The 24,237-nt window shown below is 41.6% G+C and overlaps 1 protein-coding gene and 1 pseudogene across 1 annotated transcript; one reads left to right on the top strand and one right to left on the bottom strand.

Moving 5' to 3' along the window:
* Positions 1-557: 557 nt before the first annotated feature.
* On the bottom strand, positions 558-8,745 carry LOC112264134 (annotated as a pseudogene).
* A 3,349-nt stretch (positions 8,746-12,094) lies between these two features.
* Positions 12,095-24,108, top strand: LOC112263245 (retinal dehydrogenase 1-like). Its single transcript, XM_042330621.1, is given in 15 exon segments — positions 12,095-12,213; positions 13,735-13,874; positions 15,258-15,362; positions 15,564-15,704; positions 15,846-15,975; positions 19,360-19,421; positions 19,675-19,803; positions 20,716-20,829; positions 21,064-21,166; positions 21,323-21,507; positions 21,703-21,790; positions 21,793-21,866; positions 22,003-22,160; positions 22,474-22,548; positions 22,655-24,108. Coding segments are annotated over 15 exon segments (1,635 nt in total). The 5' UTR covers positions 12,095-12,155; the 3' UTR covers positions 22,728-24,108.
* The last annotated feature ends 129 nt before the right edge of the window (positions 24,109-24,237 follow it).

Below are 24,237 nucleotides of genomic sequence, written 5' to 3'. Positions count from 1 at the left end.
TGGGGATGACCCTGTACAATACTCTTTTCCAACTCTTGGAATGCATAGATATTCTTTCATTGTATTCAGATATCATAAAAGTACTTAAGTTATATATAGAATAGGCTGATCTTAAACCACTAAAATAGCACATAACATGCTTCTAGGTAAATATCAATATCAATCAATTTTATTACCAATGAGGAAATGACATGAAATGAAAATGTGGACAAATCCTTGGACATGGCTGCTCACTATGTATCCGCTAAACTCTGTCTTGACTCTGACAGCTTGCAACTGTGTTTGCATTACAGGGATACTGACGTCACTGTCACTGACGGTCAAAACCAGTTGGAGTAAAACGACAACCAACCAGTGACGACCACCACAAGAGAGTTGTGTTCATTAGGGCACACAACGGAAAATGTTTTGCATCTTGGAAACAGAAATTCTCATTTCTTATATATATATATATTTTTAATTTACTCCCTTTTCTCCCCAATTTCTTGGTATCCAATTGGTAGTTACAGTCTTGTCTCATCGCTGCAAGTGTGTTTTGAGACGCATATAGATAACACTCACGTGTCATGATCAACTTGATACGGATTGACGAAGACAAGTGTCCTTAGGAATGAAGTATGCATTGAGTGTGACGTTTTCTGTGGTACTAAAGGGAGGAAAAGGAGGACAAAAGAGACCAACTGAGTGAATAGCAACATTCCATTCCCAGAGCTAACACTTTGATCTGCACATACTAGCAGACAGGCACCATGCAGAAATATACATTAAAAGTTGTTACTGTGAGTGTTATCAGAGCCTCACCCGTGTGGTATGGTGAAGAGGACGTAGGATGCGTGATGGAACACCTTGTATATGAAGGCGTCGGGTAAAAGGCATCTTGGTCTTGTCCACAAACCGTGGGAGTCTGGCAGGGCCAATGTGGTCGCCTAAACCATACAAAGGCAACATACTAAATGTCTCGGGTGAAGACAACAAGATACTGTACCTGAAAGTGAAAATGCAGAGAAAAGGATCAGATACATTGCCAAGTCGATCAGAAAAAAGTGAGACCCAAGAAGAAAGAAAGACTGTTGGATTATTGCCATCTATTCTGGAATTCCCATCTTCAAATAAAAGGGATGATTTGTGTGATTGTGATTCACGTACGGTGCAATACCCCTGTGTGTGATCCCCTTTGTGTCTGTCTGAGTAGACTGTCCAAGTATCCAAAATATCTCTCTCTCTCTCTCTCTCTCTCTCTCTCTCTCTCTCTCTCTCTGTGAATGCATCGTGTCTACTGAACAGACTGCACCAGTCTTCTCAGCCCACATCAAAACTAGCTTGGGCTTTAGCAAATTAGAGTGACCTTCTGCGTATCACCCTGGCAAGCAATGGTCTCTAGCCATTGAGGACAGGACAGAAGGGGGGGGATCTGTCTATGAAAGATTAGATCATTGTATGGAACTGCACAGACGGCCCATCTACACCATCAAACTGGGCGGTACTGCAGGAATCTCTGCTCATTAGGACATGCTGTTTGTCAGGAATGACCGTTCATTCCTAGAACAGCTGAACTCCCATCCATTTTTTATAAAACAAAGGAATGATTTTCTTAGCAGGTAAAGTAGCAGGTAAAGCAGACACCCAAGCAGACGTACAAAGAGACAAGATATGAGGAGACAATAAGACCATAATAGCGCTATAAGGGCATAAGGTATTCAAGTTTTCTCGAAGGAGTGCTGTTCAGTCAGGAGGAGTGAGGAGGTGTTGTTCCTATACAGGAGGATCTCCTGGTGTGTTTTGACCTGGATGTCAGGAAACTTGATGTGGTAAAAGAGGCTCCACTGCAAACCAGCTATGATGGTATCGAGTCCTGAAAAGTAAAAGTGTACTAAAAACTGTAACATCAGTTACAATCCTCTTTATTACCATCATCGTATCCATGGTATGATGAGCGCCAACTTAACGAGATTTCCGCAGTGCTGGTCTGTTCAAAGGCATTCTTTAACCCATCCCTGCCAGGCATAGAGATCCTCAAGAAGAAAAAATGAACTCATCTGGATTCGAGGGAGTTGGACAGCACTGCTGTGTCCTCATCCTCCTGCCGCTCCTCACAGAGTGCAACCAGAGCATCTGAGATCAAAACGTTACTTTACACTTTACTTTACACTCTACTTAATGCAGCTATTAAGATTCAGATGAAATGTGCAGGACGAGTCCTAACCTTGCCACACCAGGTTATATCCGGGTCCTATATACATCCATTACATTTCCATATACACTCACAATCAAATGTAATCCTTTCAAAAGGACATGACCCACTAATCAAATGTACCCTCAAATTGTGAGAGTGAGACTGTAAAATGGCAGCATCTTCTAGAAAACATGTGAGCTTCCACCAGGTTAATAATTCCTAATTAAAGAGTATGCGCGGGCGTTTTAGACACTGTGCACAAGAACAAAGCCTTGTTCGTTATATATTAGCCTGGTCTGTCCTGTCCTAGAGTATAGGTCTCTTATACTGTAGCTTCGATTTCAGCTTCCAACTATTTCCATTTTTCACATACAGTGCCTTGCGAAAGTATTCGGCCCCCTTGAACTTTGCGACCTTTTGCCACATTCCAGGCTTCAAACATAAAGATATAAAACTGTATTTTTTTGTGAAGAATCAACAACAAGTGGGACACAATCATGAAGTGGAACGACATTTATTGGATATTTCAAACTTTTTTAACAAATCAAAAACTGAAAAATTGGGCGTGCAAAATTATTCAGCCCCCTTAAGTTAATACTTTGTAGCGCCACCTTTTGCTGCGATTACAGCTGTAAGTCGCTTGGGGTATGTCTCTATCAGTTTTGCACATCGAGAGACTGAAATCTTTTCCCATTTCTCCTTGCAAAACAGCTCGAGATCAGTGGGGTTGGATGGAGAGCATTTGTGAACAGCAGTTTTCAGTTCTTTCCACAGATTCTCGATTGGATTCAGGTCTGGACTTTGACTTGGCCATTCTAACACCTGGATATGTTTATTTTTGAACCATTCCATTGTAGATTTTGCTTTATGTTTTGGATCATTGTCTTGTTGGAAGACAAATCTCCGTCCCAGTCTCAGGTCTTTTGCAGACTCCATCAGGTTTTCTTCCAGAATGGTCCTGTATTTGGCTCCATCCATCTTCCCATCAATTTTACCATCTTCCCTGTCCCTGCTGAAGAAAAGCAGGCCCAAACCATGATGCTGCCACCACCATGTTTGACAGTGGGGATGGTGTGTTCAGGGTGATGAGCTGTGTTGCTTTTACGCCAAACATAACGTTTTGCATTGTTGTCAAAAAGTAAAATTTTGGTTTCATCTGACCAGAGCACCTTCTTCCACATGTTTGGTGTGTCTCCCAGGTGGCTTGTGGCAAACTTTAAACGACACTTTTTATGGATATCTTTAAGAAATGGCTTTCTTCTTGCCACTCTTCCATAAAGGCCAGATTTGTGCAATATACGACTGATTGTTGTCCTATGGACAGAGTCTCCCACCTCAGCTGTAGATCTCTGCAGTTCATCCAGAGTGATCATGGGCCTCTTGGCTGCATCTCTGATCAGTCTTCTCCTTGTATGAGCTGAAAGTTTAGAGGGACGGCCAGGTCTTGGTAGATTTGCAGTGGTCTGATACTCCTTCCATTTCAATATTATCGCTTGCACAGTGCTCCTTGGGATGTTTAAAGCTTGGGAAATCTTTTTGTATCCAAATCCGGCTTTAAACTTCTTCACAACAGTATCTCGGACCTGCCTGGTGTGTTCCTTGTTCTTCATGATGCTCTCTGCGCTTTTAACGTACCTCTGAGACTATCACAGTGCAGGTGCATTTATACGGAGACTTGATTACACACAGGTGGATTGTATTTATCATCATTAGTCATTTAGGTCAACATTGGATCATTCAGAGATCCTCACTGAACTTCTGGAGAGAGTTTGCTGCACTGAAAGTAAAGTGGCTGAATAATTTTGCACGCCCAATTTTTCAATTTTTGATTTGTTAAAAAGGTTTGAAATATCCAATAAATGTCGTTCCACTTCATGATTGTGTCCCACTTGTTGTTGATTCTTCACAAAAAAATACAGTTTTATATCTTCATGTTTGAAGCCTGAAATGTGGCAAAAGGTCGCAAAGTTCAAGGGGGCCGAATACTTTCGCAAGGCACTGTATACAACCCAAAGAGGCAAAATCACAAGCAAAAATATGCTTTCCAAAAAGTAACCTTGCCTTTTCCACATGTACCTCTCCTCAAACTATCTCTCCCTGCCTCTCTCCCATCTCTTCCTTTCTTTTACCCCTGCGTTAGTTAGTCCTTTACTCTCTGTGTATCCCCCCCAGCAAAATCTATCCCTCTGAAACAAATCCCTCAATGGCTGACTGGTTTTCTGTGCCTCTGTACCAGCATCTGATAGCACTGATCATATCTAATCTAACGCTTTACTAATCTACCAAGTTCAGCCTCAAAGTCACACATGAAAGCTGAGATGTCTCTCCAGGTTGAGATGTCTGCAAAAGCTATCCTCGTCAATTTGTTTTTTTCAGTGTACACACATGATAGATTATACGCCTCTAGCCCATAGTTTCAATAGCATGTCTATCAACATTTCCTACCCCTGCCTCCAGCTGTAACAGTAGAATGGCTAAATCCCGTTGGATATGTTACCATACATAAATATTGCGATATATCATACTGTCTGTGTTCAGGGTCTGTTCATCCCAAAAAAGTTGATTTTAATATATAACAAGTATACTTAAATATACAAAATATTAAAATAATAATTATAATAATAATAATAATACTTTAAATACGAGAGGTATTTTTGTAGTATATCTTAAGTATACTATACATTTCATATCTTTACACTTCAACACACTTATTCAAAGTTAACTTTATATTGATAGTTGTTTCAGTCTTTTAGTATACTATAAATATACTATCATCTACCTTTACTACACTTATTAAAAGTGTACTTTAAATTAATTGTTTTTCAGGCTTTAAGTTCACTATCATTAAATTATTGGGAGAAAACTGAGGATGGATCAACAACATTGTTGTGATAAAGCAATACTGCAAAAAAAACTTTTGGGGCCTAAATACAATGCTATATGTTTGGGGCAAATCCAACACAACACATCACTGAGTAACCGCCTCCTTATTTCAAGCATAGTGGTGGCTGCATTATGGTACGGGTATGCTTTTTTCTGGGATAAAAAGAAACTGGATGGAGTTAAGCACAGGCAAAATCCTAGAGGAAACCCTGCTTCAGGCACTGGGAGAGGAATTCACCTTTCAGCAGGACAATAACCTAAAACACAAGGCCAAATCTACACTGGAGTTGCTTATCAAGAAGACAGACTGTTCCTGAGTGGCCAAGTTACAGTTTTGACTTAAATTTGCATTAAAATCTATGGTAAGATTTGAAAATGGATGTATAGCCATGAACACCAACATATTGACAGAGCTTGAATCATTAGGAAAAGAATAAAGGGCTAATGTTTCATCATCCAGGTGTGTAAAACTCTTAGAGACTTACCCAAAAAGACGCTGTAATTGCTGCCAACGGTGTTTCTAGCATATTGACTCATGGAGCTGAAAACTTATGCAATGACTATATTTTAGTTATTTAATTTCTATCAATCTTTTGAAAACAAATAAATATCAATCTTCCACTTTGATATTATAGCATTTTGTGTAGATTGTTGTCAAAAAATGACCAATTACAATTACAAATCCATTTTAATCTCACTTTGTAACAACAAAATGTGAATAAATCCAAGGGGTATGAGTACTTTTACAAGGCACTGTAGTTTCAGTGCCAATAATGAGTTTTGAAGTACTTTCTGAAATTCTGTTCAGAAAAGTGCAAAGTTGACAATGATAACGATTGTTTATTGCACAGTGGAGGAACATGCTTCCTGAGAGTATAGTTTTCATATTACAAAAAAATATACTTAAGTATACTTTCAAAAAGTATATTTAGCTTAAATGTCCACAAAATATATTTCAAGTATACTTTCAAAAACGCATTAACACAGAAATGTGCATATCCCCAAGCATCCTTTTCTGTTGAAGTTTAGATTTATAATATGATATTGTTCCTCATATTTATCTCATTCAAATGTAACACATTACACATTTTATTTAAATGTTCATTTATTACCATTATGCAAACAACTAAAGTGTGAAATGTGAATGGTGCACAGTTCTCAAATGGGTTACAAAGCAGTTGTGTGCTCCAGCCACAGAGAGAAGATGCCTTGGTAACCTTTACATGGCTAATTTCAATAGCTAATGTGGTTAATGAGTAGCAGTGTATTTGTAAAAGTAAATTATAAATACACTTTTTTGTAAAGAAAATACAGGAATTCTAATTCAAATACCATTTTGGTATATTTATAATTTATGAGAAATATAAATAAAATATCCATAAGGTGTATTCAACGTATATTTGTTTTGCTCTTTATCTAATATACTAAAAATATACTTAAGTACAAAAAATTGTCCCAATTTAGATATCTTTACATTTATTTAATATACTTAAATGCCAATAAAATAAAAAATAAACTGGACATTAAATGTATTCAAAATTGTTCCAATTTAGATAATTTAAATATACTCATGAAGTATGATTTAAGCATATTTACATTTAAAAAATTCCCTGCTTGGGATTAGGCACCAAACAGAAGAAAACTGACTGGAACAGGGAGTGACTATAGGGAGTGACTATAGGGAGTGACTATAGGGAGTGACTATAGGGAGTGACCCAAAATGAAGCACTTGTGTTTTTTTTCTGTTTTAAACTATTTCTGTGGCGTGCTCTAATTTGCATGACCCAGGTGTGGTTCATACCTTTTCAAATGTCCACAGGTGCTCCTCGATGTTGTGTTCCACATTCTCTTGATGTGCTCGACCATCTTCCTCAGAGACGGGCTCGGCAGGTAGCGGAACACAGGAAAGAAGTCGGCCAGGATTCCTGCAGCGAAGATCCGCAACACCTCGTTGTTGATGTGCACAATAGTGAGGAACTCGGTGTCATTGTAGTCATTCCTCTTCCCGAAACACAGGGCAAACACTACATTTGCCACCGACGTGACCAGCGGGACCACAGGGTCCAGAACTAACCCCTCGCTCCCCTCTGAGCGCTCCCAAATGACCTCCACCATACCAGACGCCTCGGCACACGTGCTCCTTTAGCAGACAGATGGTGCCAGGGTCCCGCGGCTCTGCCTGCAAGAAGGAGCGCAGGTTGTTCCTGCACAGCTTCCTGTGGAGCGCACAGGCAGCGCCGTATTCACTGAAGGTCATGCTGGTGCCATTGGCCCACGGCGGAGAAGGTGAAGAGGTCAGGGTGTCTGGCAAAAGCCTCCCCATGCCGTACCAGCGCCTGTTTAATGTTGGCATAGCCTTGCAGCACCACCACCACAAGGGAGCCCACATGCATTTGGAAGACATCTCCGTACTGCAGATGGAGACACGTCAGTGACAGGTGGATCTGGAACAAGTTACCCACCAGGGCCACGGGGTCGGCCCTGAAGGGCAGAGTGCCTTTTGGGGCCGCTCCCGCCTTCTCGCTTTCAGCCGCTGAGAGCCACTAGGAGCAGGGTGAGGGTACAGAGAGCCAAGGTGATTCCAGAGAAGGTTATACAGGAGCGATACTTTGGGAATATCCCAAACGTCAGCCTCATATTGCAGTCTCAGAGCGCCCCAGCCATGATACTGTATGTTACTCACCGGATTCCAGGAGTGGAAGTTCTCTAAAGTTGGAGACTGGTCTAATGAGTGCAGTTTGACCTCCAGCTAAGCAAATTGCCACAGGGTCTGATGACTGGATACACTCTGCGAGAAGACTGGCACTAGGCAGGTCCAAGTACCATGAGAGGTAGTGACATATCAGCCTGTTTTAGCATAGACTGCAAACCAGCGGGCGGTCGATTGAACAGCTTCATAGAGCTTGATCTAGCATTCCATTTTCTTCTTGTTCTTTGCATTGTTTTAACAGGATGAGACATTATTGTGCGTGCTCAATATGCGTATCAGGTGCTAACTGTGTGGTCCACGGTAACTTCATTCTCTCATCATTTTGTGTACAAGCGGCTGCAGACCGCACACATTTGGCAGTGGCCAATCATACACAATCATTGTAAATTCATGTTTGGATTTCCTCACTCTAAAAATGTATGGACTGTCTGACTAACTGCAATCTAGCCTGCCCAACATGAAGAGAGAAAATAACATGATTAATCTAAACATCAAACTTTTGATATTTCAATTCATAACAATTTAATTCCAGAAAACAAAAAATGAATGTAATTTGACAAACTAATGAATATTTTATAGCACACCATGGAACAGATGTGTTAATGAAATTCATTAAGTCACATACTATACTACTGTACATGCCACAAGATGGCAGACTCAAAGTACGTATTGACTAGCACTTGCATTTCACCACTCCACACTAGCTTTCCCCTCGTTTGGCTGCTTGCAAGCTAGCAAGCATGTTAGGTACTGCTAGGTATCCCCAATCAATCCAGTAGGGTCTGGAAGCTATAGTGAGCTTTGATTGGTCAATAGCGCAGCAATGTCACAGTGCATTTGCATAAAGTTCTGCTTTCCCCAACTTGGGTCACGCCCTGTTCACGTCCCTCGCCCGTGCTCACGTCCCTCGCCCGTGCTCACGTCCCTCGCCTGTGCTCACATTGCCCAACAGTCCCCCTGCCCACTTCACTTCTTCCATTGTAAATGAATGCTTTCCCAAGTTTCATCGCCCATGTCGTCTTCAGTTAATATGTTCTGTAAGTCAGTGAGATTCAGCTGTGTAGTAGTAGGCAATGACAGAGCCAGTAGTTTGAACCACTGGTTGGTTTCGAGCCTACATGGCCCTAAGAGCTGGTCCAGCTCATGGTACAGATATGTACTTACTGACAACATGTAACTAATCCCGTGACACTGAGCAAGTATGCAAAGTGAGTGTTGAAATCCATCGTTTTGGATTCAAAAAAAGATTTATACGCGATCTCTGCCAAAATTGCGTCAAGGGAGCCGCAGAACAACCCAGGAAGTTGAGCTTACACAGCTACCTGCTCCACTGGGGGTGTAGCAAAAGAGGAGATACTATGATGACATTGCTGACCTGCAAAAAAAGACTAACCAAAGTCAAAACTGATCCTTACCTTAATCCTAACCTTAACCGAACCCTTAACCCGATCCCTATCCCTGACCCTTACCCTTACCCTACACCCCTAACTGTGGAAAAGGTCCCTGTTGATTGACAATGTTCTGTGTGTTGTGTAATACACAGGCACAGACACATGCATACAAACACATGATAACATACGCACTATACACACAGGTACACATGGATTTTGTGTTGTAGATATGTGGCAGTAGAGTAGTGGCCTGGGGGCACACACTTAATCTGTTGTGAAATCTGTTGTAATGTTTAACTGCCTTAATTTGCTGAACCACAGGGAGAGAAGCTGCTACCTTGGCAAATACAAATATCTATGCTATGTGTTTTGTTTATCATACCTGCTTTTCATTGCTCTTGTAAACGGTTGTTTCCTCCTTCAGAAGTAAAACAAGAGAAATTAAATATTAACTTAGCTGGCGGATCTGTATAATGTCAACCTAAACAACAAGCTGAAAGCCTAAATGGGTTCAAATGTCAAGAGTTACCATGAAAAGAGTGGGTCTGGGATCAAATGATTCAGTGACAGCAGCATATATGACCCTGGACTGAGTCTTGCATAGAAATAACTTTAAATTTTTGTAGGGGTCAATACATTTTTAATTAGGGCAAATCAAGCCTTAAATGTTTGTGGAAAGTATAAACTTTAGAAGCCCTTTTAAACTTTGAATACACTAAGTTTCTATGTCCAGCGGTACAGGACATTTCCTGCAACAACAGGGTGATCAAATTAAGATCCTACATCTGTATGTTCCTCTGGTAAGTCTCAGGATCCTTGGAGTTGGAATATAATGTGTTGACCTTGAACCAAAGTTTTTGGTTAAGAAACAATAAGGAATTATCTTAGACGAACATACACTACCTTTCAAAAGTTAAGGGTCAAGTAGAAATGCCATTGTTTTGAAAGAAAAACACATTTTTATCCATTCAAATAACATGAAATTGATCAGAAATACAGTGTAGAAATTGTTAGTGTTGTAAATGACTATTGTAGCTGGAAACTGATGATTTTTAACGGTATATCTACATACATATATCTAAGGACAGTTTTATTGCTTCTTTAATCAGACAACAGTTTTCAGCTGTGCTAACATAATTGCAAATGGGTTTTCTAATGATCAATTACCCTTTTAAAATGATAAACTTGGATTAGCTAACACAACGTGCCATTGGAACACAGGAGTGATGGTTGCTGATAATGGGCCTCTGTACGCCTATGTAGATATTCCATTAAAAATCAGCCGTTTGCAGCTACAATAGTCATTTACAACATTAACAATGTCTACACTGTATTTCTGATCAATTTCATGTTATTTGAATGGACAAAAAAAATTGCTTTTCTTTCAAAAACAAGGACATTTTATAAGTGACCCCAAACCTTTGAACGGTAGTGTATATAATATCATACAAGGAAGCCAGCCTACACAAGATAATGCAAAGAGGAAGACTTGTACAGGATTGACTCTTTTCTATTTCATGATAGAGTATCAACATTGAAAGCAGGCCACCAATCCAGACTCGGCATTTTGTCTCTATGCCGCATGTTTACTTTATTTGTAACTCTGACTTGCCCTGCTTTCTCTATGTTTCTGGCGTCTGTGCAAATCCTCTCTCTCCATATCCCTCCATATCCCTCTCTTCCTCTCTCCAATGGGTCGTCGGTTCCACTCAGGCTCAATTGTGGGACACCCGGTGCTGTCAGGCTGCGACGCCTCCTTTGACCGACCTAGGCCCAGTCCCAGTCCCAGTCCAGGCTGAGTGATCCGGCAGTCCCGCCACTCCTCCTCCCTCCCGTCATTAGCACAGCCACTGGGGCAACACGTGTCATGGAACCATGGCGACAACCAACACAGACTAGACTCACTGGAGACACCACCAAGGAACCTCCCAGGACCCTACCATACACACAGGCACGCACACACAAACACATACATTACAACACACAGCAAATACAGATGCACACATACTCACACACACATGCATGCACGCATCACATACGTAGAGCTGATTAAATGTCTATTGGGTTGGGATGCGGTCATTAGTTGCAAATAGCACTGATGGGGCTTTTGTTCCTTCTTTCTGGCATACAGATGTTCCGTTTTATAAGACACCATCAAGCCTAATTTCATTGACAAGGATATCATCCTCATCCTCATCGCCACTGCAATTGGCTCAAAGAATCAGCCTTCTAAGTGAGTCCAAAATGTGCGCTGAGTTTGCGACAAAGAGAAAAATGCATCAGCGTATGGCTCTTTTTCACGGCACATTACAACACTCCAAAACGCAGCTCCGCTGTGCTTTTCATTATTTAACTAGGGTTAATTACGAAGGTTATGTTGTCTAAGCCCAGGGGTCATTTTCAAAGGACTTTGCGTCTTTCCAGACAGGCTACACCAAAATAGAGCCGCACCAGACACAGTTATGCGATGGTATTGTTCCTGGGAGACAGCGGGCCAGCAGGGGGCCCTTATCAAAGCTAAAATCTTCCCAATTATTACGTTCACCGCCTCCAAATCGGGCGTGCAATATCCCAAAGTGGTGTAAAACTAGTCCCTTTTTTAAATTTCCCTTTCAGCAGAGATAAGTGGTTTGGACCAATGCAAAGGTGACGGGGAAAGACGAGAGGTGGCTCTCACATCAAAAAATGACATGCTGCATTTCACGGTCATGGAAGCTGAGCGGTATGCGTGCTTGCCTCGCGGCCAGTGTACAACAAGCGTGGTGTGTAAAGTGGAAAATAGGGATTGGTTCTGTTTGAACAGTGATTAAGCGTATGGGCCCAAAGGCGTGGGTCCCTGGTGGGTGCGACAGCTACGTGGTTCTCTGTTGGTCCCAGTAAGAAGTGGGGTATTTTTTTTTTTTACCAGTGAGTGCAACTATATAAGAAGGGTGGTGGGTCTGCATTGGGTACTTTTGCCTTTCTCAAATTTGGGGCTGCAGTGAAGAGAGTTGAAGACATGCCGGTGATTGGAGTTGAGAACGTTCAATCTGCAGGTGCACCATCTGCATGCACAGGTAAGACAGCCAAACTCAGGTCCATTGCGTCCAGTCATTTATTTGTTTCTCACAGTCTGCTAATGCCATACGTCACAAGTCAAGGTTAATTAAGTTATAATAAATGTACATTATTCTTGTGTAAATAACCAGTTTTTCTTGACATACCATAATTATGTTTGGTATAAAGTTTGGATTTAGAAACTATTTGGATTTCATTTTAAAATTAAACTAAAAATACTTTTCATATCAAGTGAAGACAGTAAAATAACTTTTACTTTTTTCTTCAGGAGTACATGAAAATGGATACATTTTCTGTAAATGTGACTTTGATTTTCTAAGAATGTCAGCCGATTACGAAAACGGCTGCTGTGAAATATTATCCATGAAGTATAATAGGCTAATACATTTTGAATTCTGTGTCTTTCTCAAGTAGTGCTTCAAAATGCAGAATCAGTTACAATCAGTCACAATCAGAGTAATGTTCATGCAAACACAATGTCAATATGATGCATTTGTTTCCAAAGTAATTTTTCCCAAGTAAACTTTTTTAAGACACAAATTTAACTAATTGTTAAATTGAACATGTTACACACATGACTAGCAATGAAATCGTGGGTCACTAAAATAGTCCAGTTTTATTGTCGTAAAGAAATTTGGGTCACAAAAAAAGCAGCTCTATCAACATATTTGCCAACTACTGTCCGACAAGAAACATTTGTCATTCGTGTCCAATAACTAAACAGTTTGGTGTTCATTAGGAGACACAACAGGTAGTCCCTCCCTGTTTCAGTCCATGTGATGCCAAAAGTGACACAATAATGATGGTTGAAAAAGTGGACTGAAAACATTTTTAAAACCTTTTGCAATGGAAAACAAAAATCAGCATTTTGTCCAGGTAGTTCCTCCATGTTTCACTCTGTTTTGTTTAATTTAGTGCCTAATAAACATGACCCTGCTGTCCTCAGGTTCCCTCTGTAGCCTAATGAGATGAGATCAGGGCTCTGGAGCCAGCACCGCCAGCCCCGACTTTATGGTGCCAGTCGCAACCTCTGACCCCTTAGTGTGAGGCAGTAGCAGATGCCAATATCTCATTTGGCACAATTTTCATATGGTATATTCTGTAGGGAAGACAATTATATAGGGATGACAACGTTTGCACACTTGCTCTTGCGAGTACTATGCGCGCTCACACGGGCACACACATTGCTTGTATTGCTTTTAGTAGATTTTACTGTGTTATTTTTACTTTCGTGTGTTGCCTTTCTCTTTTCGTAGTTTGGAAACTTGATTGGTCGGTTTGATTTACTTAAATGTCCACCAACCACGTCTCTTTGATAGAACCCGTCACTGTGAAGTTCTCACAGGTTCTCACCATCCCTCCAATCAGGTTGAGCAATGCAAATCACCCCCTTCCACAGGTTTGCTTATTGTCCAATCAGTGCCTCTCAATGAGAGGAAGGGGCAGGAGACGGTAGGTGGGATGGGAGAGGGGCATGTGTTCAGCTCAGTGTCATACAATTTCACCTTTCGCTGTCCCAGTAGGAAAACAGGGCAACATGAGCTCCGAGCCAGGAAACTGCCAGAACCACCAGGACCATGATCCGGACCACGGAGACGCCGGGCCAGCCAAACAGACCATGCCCATGCCCGTCCCTAACCTGGAGGTCCAGTACACTAAGGTCAGCTGGAACAATCTTTATAGCTAATGTAGTATGTCATTATGTTTGTGTAGGTTATGTATTCTCTTTTGCTTTTTGTTTTAAGTGTTGAATTTTGTGGAGTACTTTGCTGCTAAAATCATCTATGTGTCATTAGTTTTATGGGGTATTTTTTGGTATATTGGGTGGTGAAAAAGCTTTTGCTACAGTGAATATCACACAGTATGTTGTGAAGTTTCCAGATGTCCCCTCTCTAAATCTTCAGCTACAAAATGTTGTCTAAACATCTACACGCGCTGATGCATTTTATTTATAATGGCATATTTCATTAATAGTTCTTCATGAATACTTTGTGTGTGTGTGTGTGTGTGTGTGTGTGTGTGTGTGTGTGTGTGTGTGTGTGTGTGTGTGTGTGTGTGTGTGTGTGTGTGTGTGTGTGTGTGTGCGTGTGTGCGTGTGTGCGTGTGTGCGTGTGTCTGTCTATTGGAGATGTAGTAGAATAAGTGTGGTATTTACATCCCTTTGGCAAGACGGTTCCCAGGAGCAGAGGAAGTCAGTAAACTGTTTACTGTGATCTTATCAGAAAGTTTATTACAGTAGAGTTACCACGATTTATTATTTTAATATATTGACTTACCAACAACATTCAGATGCATCTAATCAAGTGAAAGGATTTAATCAAAGCTTCCTTATACTTCCTTATACATTAAACAGAGATCTGGTCAGGACAAAGCTATAAAACATGCTCTACTGAGGATAAAAATCTAACTCATTGTTATGGAGTCTGTTCCCTGAAATGGAAAACTATGCTCTCTGCCAGAGGCCCGTGGTCATGGATGACAGGAGGGAGGGCGTTCATTAGCCTGGTCCCAGATCTGTTTTCTCTATATAGCCAACTCCCATGGACAACTGTTTTGTTGTGTTTTGGCATGTCAATTCCCATAGTTGGCAAGACAACGCAAACAGATCTAGGATCAGGTTAGGAGTTCATTGACACAGGAGTGTTTGTGTGTAGTGTACAGGATACACTGAGTGTACAAAACATTAAGGACACCTGCTCTTTCCGTGACATTGGCTGACCAGGTGAATCCAGGTGAAAGCTATGAGCACTTACTTATGTCACTTGTTAAATCCACTTCAATCAGTGTAGATGACGGGGAGGAGAACAGCATAAAGAATGAGTTTTAAGTGTGACATGGGTCGTGTATGCGTGCCATTCAGAGGGTGAATGGGCAAAGGGGAGGTGCAACTCAATATTAGGAAGGTGTCCTTAATGTTTTGTACACTCAGTGTACAGCACCAGCTTGGGGTTTGTTGGGTCTGTGTGCAAGGCCTTTTCATTAGTGAGGTTTTTACTAACGTCATCTGTTTTGCTGTTGTCTTTCTGTGATTTGGGGAGATCAGATATTCATTGATAACGAGTGGCATGAGTCCTGCAGCGGACGGAAGATGCCAGTTCACAACCCTGCCACTGGAGACCTGCTGTGTGAGGTAGAGGAGGCAGACACCGTGAGTGACATTGTCAATTAGTCAAACAATCAATCAATACATTTTTTTGTGTGTGTGGTTCTTTGAGTACGGTTGAGAAAGAGAGAGAGAGAGTAAGAGGGTGTGTGTTCGTGCGCTTGTGTCTGTTTACGTGCCTGTGTGACTTTCGTAAGTGTGCCTGTCTGTGTGGATGTGTGTGCCTAACTTTCCTTTCGTACCCAGGAGGATGTGGACAAGGCGGTCCAGAGTGCTAGGGCAGCCTTCCAGCTGGGGTCTCCATGGCGATGCATGGATGCGTCTGACAGAGGGCTGCTGCTCAACAGGCTGGCTGACCTGGTGGAGAGGGATCGCCTCCGGCTGGCTGTGAGGAACACACACACACACAGTCTAACACTGCAAGTGCTCAACAACCATATGTCCCACATGTCCCATACCTGGGCTCAATATTTGTTATGCATTTGCTAGATGTTGCTGAGGAGTTCTGTTTAATGTATATGTACTCAGACGTTGGAGGCTCTTGACTCAGGGAAGATCTTCCTCATGGCGTACTTTGTGGATCTAATGGCCACTGTTAAAACCCTGCGTTATTATGGAGGATGGGCCGACAAGATACAAGGCAAAACCATTCCTGTAGGTGAGTTAATCCGCAAACACTTTAATTTGACCATCTCCCAAATATGAGATCATATCCACCCGATTGACATGAATTTACTGTATATATATATATATATATATATATATATATATATATACAGTGCCTTGCGAAAGTATTCGGCCCCCTTGAACTTTGCGACCTTTTGCCACATTTCCGGCTTCTAACATAAAGATATAAAACTGTATTTTTTTGTGAAGAATCAACAACAAGTGGGACACAATCATGAAGTGGAACGACATTTATTGGATATTTCAAACTTTTTTAACAAATCAAAAACGGAAAAATTGGGCGTGCAAAATTATTCAGCCCCCTTAAGTTAATACTTTGTAGCGCCACCTTTTGCTGCGATTACAGCTGTAAGTCGCTTGGGGTATGTCTCTATCAGTTTTGCACATCGAGAGACTGACATTTTTTCCCATTCCTCCTTGCAAAACAGCTCGAGCTCAGTGAGGTTGGATGGAGAGCATTTGTGAACAGCAGTTTTCAGTTCTTTCCACAGATTCTCGATTGGATTCAGGTCTGGACTTTGACTTGGCCATTCTAACACCTGGATATGTTTATTTTTGAACCATTCCATTGTAGATTTTGCTTTATGTTTTGGATCATTGAAGACAAATCTCCGTCCCAGTCTCAGGTCTTTTGCAGACTCCATCAGGTTTTCTTCCAGAATGGTCCTGTATTTGGCTCCATCCATCTTCCCATCAATTTTAACCATCTTCCCTGTCCCTGCTGAAGAAAAGCAGGCCCAAACCATGATGCTGCCACCACCATGTTTGACAGTGGGGATAGTGTGTTCAGGGTGATGAGCTGTGTTGCTTTTACGCCAAACATTACGTTTTGCATTGTTGCCAAAAAGTTCAATTTTGGTTTCATCTGACCAGAGCACCTTCTTCCACATGTTTGGTGTGTCTCCCAGGTGGCTTGTGGCAAACTTTAAACAACACTTTTTATGCATATCTTTAAGAAATGGCTTTCTTCTTGCCACTCTTCCATAAAGGCCAGATTTGTGCAATATACGACTGATTGTTGTCCTATGGACAGAGTCTCCCACCTCAGCTGTAGATCTCTGCAGTTCATCCAGAGTGATCATGGGCCTCTTGGCTGCATCTCTGATCAGTCTTCTCCTTGTATGAGCTGAAAGTTTAGAGGGACGGCCAGGTCTTGGTAGATTTGCAGTGGTCTGATACTCCTTCCATTTCAATATTATCGCTTGCACAGTGCTCCTTGGGATGTTTAAAGCTTGGGAAATCTTTTTGTATCCAAATCCGGCTTTAAACTTCTTCACAACAGTATCTCGGACCTGCCTGGTGTGTTCCTTGTTCTTCATGATGCTCTCTGCGCTTTTAACGGACCTCTGAAACTATCACAGTGCAGGTGCATTTATACGGAGACTTGATTACACACAGGTGGATTGTATTTATCATCATTAGTCATTTAGGTCAACATTGGATCATTCAGAGATCCTCACTGAACTTCTGGAGAGAGTTTGCTGCACTGAAAGTAAAGGGGCTGAATAATTTTGCACGCCCAATTTTTCAGTTTTTGATTTGTTAAAAAAGTTTGAAATATCCAATAAATGTCGTTCCACTTCATGATTGTGTCCCACTTGTTGTTGATTCTTCACAAAAAAATACAGTTTTATATCTTTATGTTTGAAGCCTGACATGTGGCAAAAGGTCGCAAAGTTCAAGGGGGCCGAATACTTTCGCAAGGCACTGTATATATATTGTATTAAATGATGTGTATCAACAATTGTATTTACATACCGTACCAGTCAAAAGTTTGGACACACCAACTCATTCAAGGGTGTTTCTTTATTTTTACTATTTTCTACATTGTAGAATAATAGTGAAGACATCAAAACTATGAAATAACACATATGGAGTCATGTAATAACCAAACAAGTGTTAAACAAATCAAAATATATTTTAGATTTTAGTTTCTTCAAAGTAGCCACCCTTTGCCTTGATGACAGCTTTGCACACTTGGCATTCTCTCAACCAGCTTCATGAGGTAGTCACCTGGAATGCATTTCAATTAACAGGTGTGCCTTGTTTAAAGTTAATTTGTGGAATTTCTTTCCTTCTTTATGCGTTTGAGCCAATCAGTTGTGTTGTGACATGGTAAGGGTGGTATACAGAAGAAAACCCTATTTAGGAAAAGACCAAGTCCATATTATGGCAAGAACAGCTCAAATAAGCAAAGAGAAACAATAGTCCGTCATTACTTTAAGACATGAAGGTCAGTCAATACGGAACATTTCAAGAACTTAAAATGCAGTCCATCAAGCGCAATGGTGAAAGTGGCTTTCATGAAAGGGAGACCCAGAGTTACCTCTGCTGCAGAGGATAAGTTCATTAGAGTTACTAGCCTGAGAAATTGCAGCCCAAATAAATGCTTCAAAGAGTTTAAGTAACAGACACATCAACTGTTCAGAGGAGACTGCGTGAATCAAGCCTTCATGGTCAAATTGCTGCAAAGAAACCACTACTGAAGGACACCAATTTGAAGAAGAGACTTGCTTGGCCAAGAAACACGAGCAATGGAAATTAGACCAGTGGAAATCTGCCCTTTGGTCTGATGAGTCCAAATTTGGGATTTTTGGTTCCAACCGCCATGTCTTTGTGAGACGCAGAGTAGGTGAACGGAGGATCTCTGCATGTGTGGTTCCCACCGGGAAGCATGGAGGAGTGATGGTGTGGGGGTGCTTTGCTGGTGACACTGTCAGTGATTCATTTAGAATTCAAGGAACACTTAACCAGCATGGCTACCACAGCATTCTGCAACGATACGCCATCCCATCTGGTTTGCGCTGAGATGACCCAACACACCTCCAGGCTGTGTAAGGGCTAGTTGACCAAGGAGAGTGATGGAGTGCTGCATCATATAACCTGACCTCCACATTGTGGAGTCCACAATCACCCAACATCAACCCAATTGAGATGGTTTGGGATGAGTTGGACCGCAGAGTGAAGGAAAAGCAGCCAACAAGTGCTCAGCATATGTGGGAACTCCTTCAAGATGTTGGAAAAGCATTCTAGGTGAAGCTGGTTGAGAGAATGCTAAGAGTATGCAAAGCTGTCATCAAGGCAAAGGGTGGCCACTTTGAAAAAACTCCAATCAAAAATGTATTTTGATTTGTTTCACACTTTTTTTGTTACTACATGATTCCATATGTGTTATTTCATGGTTTTAATGTTTTCACTATTATTCTACAGTGTACAAAATAGTAAAAATAAAGAAAAATCCTTTGAGTAGGTGTGTCCAAACCTTTGACTGGTACTGTAATAATTATGAAATAGTTTCAAAGGACAGAACAGCAGACTTTACTGCCCAGATTCCTTTACATGTTATTGTCTTCAGATGGAGAGTATTTTACCTACACTCGACACGAGCCCATAGGGGTGTGTGGACAAATCATTCCAGTAAGTAAATCCCCTGTGTGTGTGTGTGTGTGTGTGTGTGTGTGTGTGTGTGTGTGTGTGTGTGTGTGTGTGTGTGTGTGTGTGTGTGTGTGTGTGTGTGTGTGTGTGTGTGTGTGTGTGTGTGTGTGTGTGTGTGTGTGCGTGCTTGCGCGTGTGTGTGTGCGTGCATGCGTGTGTGCGTGCGTGCGTGTGTGCGCATGCACGTGTGTCCTCAGCTCTCACATAACCCATACCTTTACTCCTCTGAATGCAGTGGAATTTCCCTGTGATGATGTTTGCCTGGAAGATCGCTCCAGCTCTGTGCTGTGGGAACACTGTAATCATCAAACCAGCTGAACAGACACCACTAACAGCCCTGCACATGGCCTGCCTTATCAAAGAGGTAGACAACACACATGTGAACACGCACATCCACCTCTAATACTTCAGAGGTATTCTCACAACACATTAGCCGCACCCTCAAGATATGTTGTGCTTAACTCAACGACTATTACTCACCCTCAACCTCAAGGACGAAGTGTGTTTTTTCCCCCCGTTTTAATCTGGCCCCGCTCTTTACCCTTATGTGAAACCTTTGAAGTTACGCCTAACCCTAGAGGTTCCTGCGGTCATTGCAGTCATTGCCTTGACGAGCTCAGCCAGGTCCCCCATTATGTAAGTTAGTATTCGACGTCCATCCATGTCTGAGGACGTCGGGAGTTGACGTGGAAACCGGCCACTAGGGGCAACAGTGAGCTCTGTTATCTTCGAGTAGTTTTCGCCGTTATGGACGGGGATGGCGGATGGACATAAGCATCTGCCTCTGATTCCAAAGGTTGCACGTTTCAATCAAATGATAGAAAGTTGTTTTTGATATCCAAACCAAACCTTAAACCTCACCTTAACCATTCTGAGTTAATGCCTAACCTAAAACATTTCCAGTTCATGTCTGAACTTAACCCTAACCTCCAAAATAATGCCTAAACTTAACCTTAAACACTTTGAAATGTGACATTTGGAAGAACTTTGGAATTTGACGATTGAGAAACATGGATGAACATCTAATTCTGAAGTGAGACTATGAGAGCTGGTAGAACTAGCTAATGGCATAATGTTGTTGAGGCACGTCCATAATTAATGATTCCTAAATCAGACATTTTACAAAATATAGACCTGAGTTAATAAAATCATGTTGTGTTGGTCTCTTTCATTCTGTGTTTGTTGTGTGTGTGTGTGTGTGTGTGTGTGTGTGTGTGTGTGTGTGTGTGTGTGTGTGTGTGTGTGTGTGTGTGTGTGTGTGTGTGTGTGTGTCCAGGCTGGTTTTCCCCCGGGCGTGGTGAACGTGCTGCCAGGATACGGTCCAACAGCAGGCAGTGCCATTGCTCATCATATGGACATTGACAAAATAGCATTCACTGGATCAACTGCTGTACGTATTCAGAGAATGACCCATTCACTTTCAATCATGACACATGTCACTGATCACCCAAACCTTAGTTCACAATATCCTTTCTGTTTGGTCCAGATTCTGACGTAATCTGCTATCTCCTAAACCAATAGCCCAGTGCCCTCCCCATTTGGTGTGAATGGTTGCCAGATAGGATGGGGGTTTTGGTATTAGTTATGTTGTAAATTGAGCATTTTTTCCTGCGGGGGTTTCCAGGTAGGGAAACTCATCCAGAAGGCTGCTGGTGACAGCAACCTGAAACGTGTCACTCTGGAGCTGGGCGGCAAGAACCCCAATATTGTCTTCGCAGACTGTGACTGTAAGTGTGAGTGTGTGCGTGTGTGTGTGTGTTTGTGCATACGTATGCTTGTCTGTGTGTGTTTATGTGTATATGTTTTTGGGATGCGTTGAGTTTGTGTCTGTGTATACAAGTAAGTGTTCATGAACATAACATGAGTGTGTATGTGTGTTGTAGTGGAGTATGCGGTGGAGCAGGCCCACAGTGGTCTCTTCTTCAACCAGGGTCAGTGCTGTCTGGCTGGCTCCAGGGTGTTTGTGGAGGACTCCATCTATGAGGAGTTTGTTTGTCGTAGCGCGGAAAAGGCCCGTAACAAGGTCCTGGGAAACCCACTGGTACCAGGAGTGGACCAGGGACCACAGGTAAGGTATTGTGGTAGAACACACTGTTATTCCTCAAATGGATAACAATAGCAGTACAGTCGAGTGAGGTCAGGACAGTCAAGTGAGTTTTAATATCAAAGTCGCAAGATGTGAGGCTTTCATATTAACACTTTTAGAATGACAGTCAAAGCTTGTGTGGTGATGATTTGTCGGATGTTCTCCTTGTTGGTGCAGATAGATCAGAAGCAGTTTGATAAGATCCTGGAGCTAATCGAGAGTGGGAAGAAGGAAGGGGCCACACTGGAGTGTGGGGTGGGCCCTGGAACCGGAACAGCCTCTTCATCCAGCCCACTGTCTTCTCTAACGTCACTGACGACATGCGTATTGCCAGAGAAGAGGTAAACACACACACACACAACATACTCTTTCTCGCACACACACACACATACATACGTGCACGCATGAGAATGCACAAATGATCTGTCTCACTCTCTTTCTCTCCCCTCCTCTCTTTCTCTCTCTTCTCTCGCTCAGATCTTTGGACCGGTGCAGCAGATCATGCGTTTTCGCAGCGTGAATGAGGTAATTCAGAGGGCCAACGCCACCCATTACGGCCTGGCTGCCGGAGTTTTCACCAATGACATCGACAAAGCCCTCACCGTGTCCTCAGCTTTACAGGCCGGCATGGTGTGGTATGTATGGACACCGCCAAAAGCTTTTGACCATTTCGGGCAACATTTTCATCTGGCAAAAGAGCACAGATCTGTGCAAATTCTGTAAACCTCATTATAATCTGGCAGCGTGATTTCATATGAAACACCTCTTCAACACTGTAGATTATAAGGACGTGATTAGTTATGGATTATTCAGTTTACTCAAATCTAGTTCAATAATCACATCCGTATAACGCATATTGTTGAAGGAATGTTTCGAATAAACTTACGCTGCCAGATTTTGTATTTCAAAGGTATCTGAACTGAGCCTTTGATTTCCTCTTTATCATAGGGTGAACTGCTACAATGCCATGAGTACCCAATGTCCCTTCGGAGGGTTTAAGATGTCCGGGAATGGGAGAGAACTGTGAGTGATTCCAGATTTCCAGATTTCTAGAATAAGACCAACATTAATTTATTCAATTAGTTTATCTTAGTTTCCTTATTGTTTGTACCATGTGTCTGGGTTTCAGAGGGGAGTATGCCCTCCAGGAGTACACAGAGGTCAAGGCTGTAACTATCAAAATCTCCCAGAAGAACTCCTAAGATTTGCTGTACGGTACCATTCAAGTATTTCAGTAGGACTTCCACCGAAATTCTCTATGGACCGACTGGGAATTCTCAGCAACGACCCACAGATTATTGTATGCTATTAGACAAAACAGGGAGTCACTTTCTGTTTAAAACAGCTCTCACAGTGCTCAAGGTTGCCCAAAATTATCATCACCATTTAGACGAGACAGCACCTAATCCGAAACAAGTTTGCATGCACAATCGGTTAACTTTGTCATCAATTGGAATCATTGATTTATCATATAAACTGCATCCCACTGGTTATTCTGGTCCAATTCGACAGAAAGACAATGTTTTTGATATAATCTATCATTTTTACACTGTATGTGATCAATTTGAACAGTCCAGTAGTTTGAGATCCGTTGGTATGCTAATTGTGTGGTTTATAGTACATACTGTCTTGTCGTTGTCATTGCCAATGGATAGTGACGGTGTATTTCTGTAAATGTGTGTGTGTGTTTGCTTTTGTAAATCTCCCATAAGTAAGCATATAAAACCTGATTTATCTGGCATAGAGATTCGTAGACATATGTTGTAACTCTTGTATTTTATTGGTTGTAATAGCAAAACGGTACCTCTTTATACCTTCCAGGTTGGTGAAAACAGCCCAATAACACGGCATCCAACCCTTTTCTAACTAGCTAATGGTTTTGTATCTGGAAACAGAGATGGTAGTTTCTATGTAATAACGCTGAATCCGTGCAAGGAAAATGCCACATCGCCCATTTCTCTTTAGTTCTACTATTATATGCATTCAGCGTAAACGTGTCATGTGGCCTTATTTTGTGTAAAGTGACACCAAATTGCCGACCAATAGCTCAATAACTCGGTCTTTGAGCCGTCTTTTTCCTTTTTAGTTAAGTTAGAGCACGTCACCGAATGTCACTTGTCAAATCTTGTGCATCTTGTATTTTGTATCAATAAAGAAACCTCTGATTATGAACTGGGCTTTGTTTTGTCACTTGAACACTTTAAGACACTTTACACTAAATAAGGCCACGTGACAATTTCATGGGGAATGGATTCAACAGTACAGAACTAAAGACGAACAGGTAATGTGGCATTTTCCAGCACTGATTCGGCGTTCTTACATAGAAGGTTCCATCTTCCGATGAACAAACCATGGGCTAATTGGGATGACAGGAAAGGATTGGGGGGGGGAAACTACATTGGTAACTACTATTGTAGTTAAAAGATAGTTATTACCCTGTTATTACCGAGTGTGAATGTAAAGTGCTGGAACAAAAAAAAGTACTACAAATGCATATCTTACAAACTATTAACATACGATTTCAGACTGAAATTAGTAGAAGTTTAGATCTCTGCTGAGACAAATATAAATAAACATTCCCTAAATTGGTCACAGAAAATCTCCTCATGTTGTGATTTTGGATGCTGTTATGTCATGATTGTGAGGGTGTTACAAATACTACCTACAGGCTTTAGATCTTTGGCCAGATTCCCAAACTTTTTCCAATGGAAA

This window comes from Oncorhynchus tshawytscha, linkage group LG12 (assembly GCF_018296145.1).
Source record: "Oncorhynchus tshawytscha isolate Ot180627B linkage group LG12, Otsh_v2.0, whole genome shotgun sequence".
NCBI classification, from domain to species: domain Eukaryota; kingdom Metazoa; phylum Chordata; class Actinopteri; order Salmoniformes; family Salmonidae; genus Oncorhynchus; species Oncorhynchus tshawytscha.
This window is presented reverse-complemented; position numbering and strand designations above follow the sequence as displayed.